Source organism: Phoxinus phoxinus, assembly GCF_949152265.1.
Source record: "Phoxinus phoxinus genome assembly, chromosome: 8".
Classification (NCBI taxonomy): domain Eukaryota; kingdom Metazoa; phylum Chordata; class Actinopteri; order Cypriniformes; family Leuciscidae; genus Phoxinus; species Phoxinus phoxinus.
The window spans coordinates 22332011-22338954 of record NC_136883.1 but is presented as its reverse complement, the minus strand read 5'-3'; the positions used below and the strand labels follow the sequence as shown (position 1 = coordinate 22338954).

General features: G+C 37.6%; 1 protein-coding gene across 1 annotated transcript; it reads right to left on the bottom strand.

Moving 5' to 3' along the window:
* Window positions 1–240: 240 nt before the first annotated feature.
* Window positions 241–6570, bottom strand: LOC307002665 (uncharacterized protein). Its single transcript, XM_079620501.1, has 13 exons — window positions 6375–6570; window positions 5564–5769; window positions 5332–5469; window positions 4950–5088; window positions 3876–4266; window positions 3641–3782; window positions 3410–3553; window positions 3258–3316; window positions 2986–3161; window positions 1922–2322; window positions 1726–1822; window positions 1396–1585; window positions 241–1229 (listed from the first exon to the last, which is right to left on the bottom strand). The coding sequence occupies exons 1-13, from the start codon at window positions 6510–6512 to the stop codon at window positions 1087–1089; spliced, it is 2364 nt and encodes a 787-aa protein (XP_079476627.1). The 5' UTR covers window positions 6513–6570; the 3' UTR covers window positions 241–1086.
* Between the last annotated feature and the right edge of the window lie 374 nt (window positions 6571–6944).

The following is a 6944-nucleotide window of genomic DNA, read 5'->3' as shown; positions in this document are numbered from 1 at the left end:
GTATAGTGTCGGTTTACTGCAGCTTGTAAAAGCGTTACCACATTATCATTTCCTGCACTTATCAATCTGATAGTAGCAGATTACTTATTTTTGTTCACAAATTCTTCTTGATGGTGCTATGCACCTGAATGTGAGTGGAATGCCTGCCGATAGACTGGTGTCATTGGTAATTTGTATTTTCATTTTGAGGACTAATGATCAGGTGTGGTAGTTTTGTCATGGAGACATGGCACTAAACATAGAATAACAATTGTTGATTTATTTATTTATTATATTGCAGTGTTGTGCCGACAATCTCAAATTTCAGTCACGCCATCACCCTAATAGTTGTTCTTCAACTTCAGTGTAACATCAGCACTCCACCCCAAACTACCAGCGTAATTACAGCTTTCTTTGTAAGCAAGTGAACTGGAATATTCATTACAGTCAAAAACTGTCCATACAAGACAATTTATACAATTTTAATTGTTTAAATTAAATGTTTTGAAAGTGTTTCTAGTGGGGTACATGTTGATAAGGGTTTATTTAAAAGCTGTTGTTAAAAATGAGTGTGGTTATTAAAGTGTTCTTTTGAATCTGTTCAGCGTCCATTTGACAATGATTTTGATTCACTTGCTGTTGTGAAAGAAGTTCAACATTCATTTGATTAATGATTCACGAACCACCATTGATAACATATAGCTGCTTCATAATAATATGTATTTTTCATGCTATCTAATTCTAATGCATAATAATGCAATATTTTCTAATGGTGCTTTTATTCACAGAAATAGCCATTGGTGAACATGAAAAAAAGATTAAAACTGGAGGTATGTTTATCTATTCCTCTTTGTGGATGTGCATTATTTGAACTCTTTTAAATCGATCAGATACAATTTTTTGTCACAAGCAATGTAAAGGGTGCAAGACAAAGATATAAATAATGGACTAAAACTTGAAATAGGTTATGAAAAATAACCCTAATATCCAATTATGGATTATAACACAATATTTAAAAGTGATCAAACAGAAACAAATCTTTCAAAACCATAATCTTCCCAGAGAGAGCAAAGACGAAATCATTTTGTAGTCTTTGAGGCCAATCTTTTAAATCTCATTTGATTGAAGAGGTTGATAATTGACCTCTGTTCTCTTGGTTTTGTAGAGGAGAACCCCACACACCATGCCAACAGCTGCCAGGAGACATCCGGCAATGAAAACCATATTCAGGTTCAAGACCGTGGAGGACACTGTGGAAAACACCCACAGTGTTGGTTAATACAATAAAAGTAATTCACAAATGATCGTAACAGACTCTATTGTGATTTCAGCCAGCACAACACTTAATGCATCTTTAAAATAGTATCACATTCTATGAAAATATTCTTATATGTTGACTTGTTTCTGAGGTTTTACCTTCACCCTCAACGCTCCTCTTTAGCCGCAGGGGTCCCTGGGAGACGAAGTGACTGCCGGTCTGGATGGAAGCCTCTCTTTTGTGATCGTGGTGGAATGGTAGAGCGGTTGTGCTGTTGGTGCAACCCTGAGAGCAGCGGGTGTTGGGATTGTTCGCCTCACACAGAATCACAGAACAGCTGATGAACACCTAGGGAGAAAGAAAGAGATGATGTCACAGCTCTCTGGAATACTTAATTCTTAATAGTCAGTAGTAGCATCATGTTTTTGTATGTTATCTGCTATCATTGTAGTCTAATTAGTAATATATATATATATATTTTTTTTCACCTGATCATGCATTCCAATAAACTGGAAGGCCTGCAGGCCAAAGCGAACCATTGGTTGGTGGCTTGTGTAGAACTGTACAGTTTCATCCATGATGCACCTGAAAAAATAAAATTGATGAAGATCCATTGTGAGTTAATTCATTTCACTGTTTACCAGTGCTAATTTGTGTCTGCAGCTCATGGTCGATTGTTCTCACCCGTTTTGGATGATTGTGTAGGATGCTTGGGAGTTGGGGTCATTGTATGGTGTCGCTACACATGATTCGACGAAAAGCTCGGTGTTGTTGATTGAAGACTGGGATTCAATCTCCATGTAAATCATCTCCCCAAGATCATACTCTGCTGGATATGAGATCATATCTATTTCTTGGTAGTAATTTACTGTTTGAAAGAGCCCGAAGCGGTAGGTGAGGGTTCCAAAGCCTCTCTCGGTGATGGTGGTTATGTGTCTCCGTGCAGTGAACTTCATTGAGATGTTGTTTTTCTTCTCAAAACGACATGAGAACTCAATCTCTACCTCGTGTTTTCTGGTAATTATGTTTTTTGGATCATCAGTTGAGAAAATTTCATTCTTGAAAATAATGTACTGATCATCTTCCTGTAATAAAAAAGTGGATTATGAGATATAAACTGCACTTAAAATGTTTCTCCCTAAAATTACATTTTTGTCATCATTTGCGCATAACAGTGTCATTCCAACTGAATCCAACCTGTGAAATGCTAAAAGAGATCATTGATTGTTCAAGCTTCTGTTTTCCATAGAACCAAAGTGAATGGTAACTTGCTAAGCACAAAAAAAAACACCACAAAAGAAGGTGGATAATTCGTACGAATTCATACGACCTCACTCGTACGAATTAGTAAAATATTTGCTAAGTCGTACATATTTTACAAGTTGCCCAAATCGTATGAATTCGTACGAAGGACCTACACCTGACCTAAACCTACCCATCACGTGGGTTTAGACAAATCGTACAAGCGAGGATGTACAAATTTGAACGAATTAGCCACCTTTTACTCACTCATACGAATTGGTCGTGAGATATTATTAGAGATAGAGATAGACTTTTTGGTGCCTTTTTTGAGCCTTGTAGTATAAATCACCATCTACTTTCATTGTTTAGAAAAGAGAAGTTGTTCTACCTAATATATCCGAGGTTGTTTCATGGAAGATAGAAAAACAAAATGGGGTCGGAAGGACATGAGGATGAGGAAATGATGACAACCATGTCATTTTTGCTAAACTGTAGAAAAGTTTTACCTCGATCATGGTACCACAAGCATTGAGGGAAAAGTTTGCCAACACATGAGTGCCATTCGAGTCCAAAGTGCAGTCAGGATCATTGAGTCGCAGATAGTCTTTGTGGAGCCCGACAGAGTGCAGCTGCTCAATTTCGATCACTATGTTGGTCCCAGTGCAAATCACATTTGCATCCACTGTAAATGCAATCAATCATTCAGAATTATTTACCAAAATTACACAGTGTTTGTACCGCTACACATAGTTGTTCCAAGTAAAAAAGTGATACTAACCAGTCTGGTGTCCAACAGTGACAGTGACACATCTCATTTCAGATTGATAAACGCTGCTTCTGTAAATAAATAATTAGCAATATTTATCAAATTCAGTTCATGTGAAAGGTTGCTAGCTGCTAGATTTAGAATAAAATGAATAGTTTGCCCACCCGTTTGTGCTCTCAGCAATGAAACACACAGGGAAATGATCCCCGAGGTCACTCCTCATTGGTGTCCATCTGATGGCGTACTCTCCATTGGTCAAAGCATGTTTAGTTATGTTCAGAGGACCACTGATAAGGACATCAGAAACCCTAGGATGAAAAATAAGCATGTTGTACACCCATCTAATAATCTTTATCATTGCTTGCATTAGGTCTAATTCACACATGAGCTCTCACGTTGAATAAGCTGCTACAGCCTTAACCCGAATTTCCAGTTCACGGAGTGACGCCGCTTGGATTTCTTCTCCGTTGCGTGGAGTTGGCGACACAAAGCGAGGTATGTAATGTCCCTCAGTGCAGGAAGGAGCAGGTGAATCAACTGCAATGATTCAAAACAGAAATTAGAAATCACTGATGACACTAAAATGAGGATCTTGTGTTCTTGTTTAGCTAATCGTTGAGAAAGCCTTACCGAGAACACCGAATTGCAGAGGGATCTTGCTGAAAGGTTCGTAAGAACGCTGATGTGAACCTACAGAAGTCGTGTACTGTTGAGGTGAGCTTGTTGTTGTGGTTGTGTTTGTGGTTCTGTTTGTGGACTGCAGCCACCCCCACCACTGGGATGCTGGAATGGCCGTGTGTTGATGTTGCCACAATGGTACATTTGTGGTACTTTGTTGGAAATACAAAACAGCTGTTACGCCTATTGACCTACTGTGTCTTCCACTTAGAGGGCATCTGTAAGAGCTGGAGCCATCAGTATAGGCCAGAGTGGTGTGTTTCCTTGGGAAGTCCTCCAAAACCATCTCAAATCCATAGACGCCTGCGTTGTTGGCATAGCTGTAGTCTAGTGTACAGGCACCCTAATGAAGAATTGAGATGTTCGTTATAGTGAATGTTCATTTCGTTTAATTTCTAGAACATTCTAGCAGCACCTATTGAGTGGATCAGTCACCAGAATGATGAAAAAATAGCTGCTAGAATATCCTAATGATGTAGAAATAAAATGAAACTAAAAAAATAACTACAACTGTTGTGTAGGCCTATATATATATATATATATATATTTGTAGAGTGAGGCGCAGGAGTCGTTATTTCCATGAATGCAGTGTGCGGAACAATTTAGCACATCAAGCGCTGTTTTTAGTGCAGCATTTGTATTTACTGCTGAGTGAGATGAAGCAACCAACAAAACTGGATCTCTCTTGTATGTACTGTTGAAAATTCAATTCATTATAGTGAATTAGTTTGTCTTAAACTGTCCTCCTCTCATTTCTAGCTTTGGAAAGATTCATTCTAGTGCGTTTCATCCTATGGCTCTCTTTCTATGTAGCATTGGAAAGTCCTATGCATTGTAGTGAATCAGTTCGTCCTAAACAGACACAAGCTGCGTCCAAAATCCCATCCTGTATAGTAGGTAGCTTACTTTGTGACTTCTTTTTTTGTATCAGATTTCTGACCTCGCCACTGGTTCATATTGCCAATATACAACAATAAACGTCAAAATACATCAAATTATTACAGCAAATTATTTTCTGTTTCTTACTTGATTTACGTTGAAACCACTTGGCTGGTCACATCTGTCACATTCAGCTTGTTGCTGAATTCCATATCTGCATCTGACCTGGTCACCATCTGGGTCATAGGCCATCAAGTTGTATGTACGAGGACAGTTTTGGGGAACACTAATGAAAAATAAAATAAATAAAACAATCAGATTTTCTGTTACTAATTTAGAAAAAAGATAATTCGTCCTTTTTGCATTCTCATTACGTCAATTACTGTATATACCCGAATACAAGACGAGGTTTTTGTCCTAAAAATAGGCTGAAAAATGGGGGGTCGTCTTATATTCAGGGTCGTCTTATATTCGGGTATATACGGTAATCTTGTTCATTGAAAACTACATTCAATAAAATAAGGGTTACCGTAGAAGTTGTAAAATAGTTGGGACAGGTGATCGGTTGGGTTGATTAGTATCAGCTCTTATGCCTAGATCTACATGTGTCCTGAGCAACCAATTACCAAGGTTGTTCACTGTGGGCACCCAGCAGCATGAGGTCTCCCTGCGATGGAGTGATGCATTGAAGATTATGATTAATGGACAATTCAATATTTTAGTTGTTGTCAAAATGATTTAAAACTGATTTAATTACTTACTGCAGGTCAAAGGGTGTGTTTCCGTTGATGTTTCTTGTGACAACAGTTTCCGTTTGGCACCAGCTGTTGGAATAACCACTTCTGCCATTCGAGCTTCTATCGATTTGACCATGCTCATATGTGTATTCATACCCACAATCCCCGGAGGCGCAGGTCCACAAACTATCAACACACCAGTCATAGGTTTGCTTCATGCGAAACTCAACCTGTTGGCAGAACACTAGCAGAGTTTAGAACACTTGAACACTTGTAGAGTTTTTTTTTCCTTTTGTATGCATTTCTTTTGTATTTAGGTGTGATATAGACCAGTCAGAAATACACTTCACCAATAAATATTATCACATGATTTTAATCAGTGCACCTAATTTAAAATATTATGTTACTTTCACTATCTCATTTATTTCCATGATGGCTTCTCCCCATCTTGTCACGTTGATGCAATACATTTATGTTATATTATTTAATTTAATTTAATTTAATTTATCTTACCCATGCGTTTTCTAATTAGAAAGAAATAGTGATATCTTAGTTATGCATATGTGTAAAGGACCAAAATGAGTATGGAATTCATAAATATTATATTGCGATTAGTAACTTTTTAAAAATATTGAAGATTTACTAGGTAGGTTGAGGATGCATGACGACAATATTTATAATTGGGTCATCTTTAAGTAAAAATATATATAATAGTAATAAAATTATTATTAAATCATTACTAAATAAAAAATAAAATAAAAATAAATGTCATATAATTTGATGTATAGTTCCACACTTTTTTTTTTTTTTTTACAAATAAGAAATAAATTCTCACCCTCATGGTCCCATCTGCATTGACTCCTTTAGGGCTGAAGGTCATTGAGCCTCCATAATGGTGTCCTGCTGAAGCAATGGACACCAGAAGCAGAAGATTCAACAACAGCGGTGAGAACATCATTGTACCTGAAACCATAAGCTCACTTTACCTGTGCTGTGAAGTACACCGGGGCAACTGCTTTTATACATCTCATGTGAGCAGGAATTCAGGGATGGGTTCAAAAGTGTTACATTGAATCTTTGACTGACTGACTGACACACACACACACACACACACACACACACACACACACACACACACACACACACACACACACACACACACACACACACACACACACACACACACACACACACACACACAGTCATGAGTGTCCACTAGGGGCAGGCTGGTCTGAAAAAATTACTAACTGCCGTAGCCTATTAGTAAAATGTTTTAATCTAAAATACATTGTTGACGCATGATGTAGGCTGTGTCAGTTATGAAACAGGAAATGTTTTTTTCTTTTTTTCCAGAAAACAATGTATACAATCAGGTAAAACCTGTAATTTGATAATTAAAGGTTGG

Bases quoted from the DNA above. Each gene is read 5' to 3' on its own strand.
- LOC307002665 (XM_079620501.1), bottom strand. From the start codon at position 6,512: ATGGTTTCAGGTACAATGATGTTCTCACCGCTGTTGTTGAATCTTCTG. The intron at 2,323-2,985 runs GTAAAACTTTTC...TTTTTATTACAG, and splicing joins CTTGTGGTACCATGATCGAG to GAAGATGATCAGTACATTAT. The intron at 1,230-1,395 runs GTAAAACCTCAG...TGTTTTCCACAG, and splicing joins GAGGAGCGTTGAGGGTGAAG to TGTCCTCCACGGTCTTGAAC.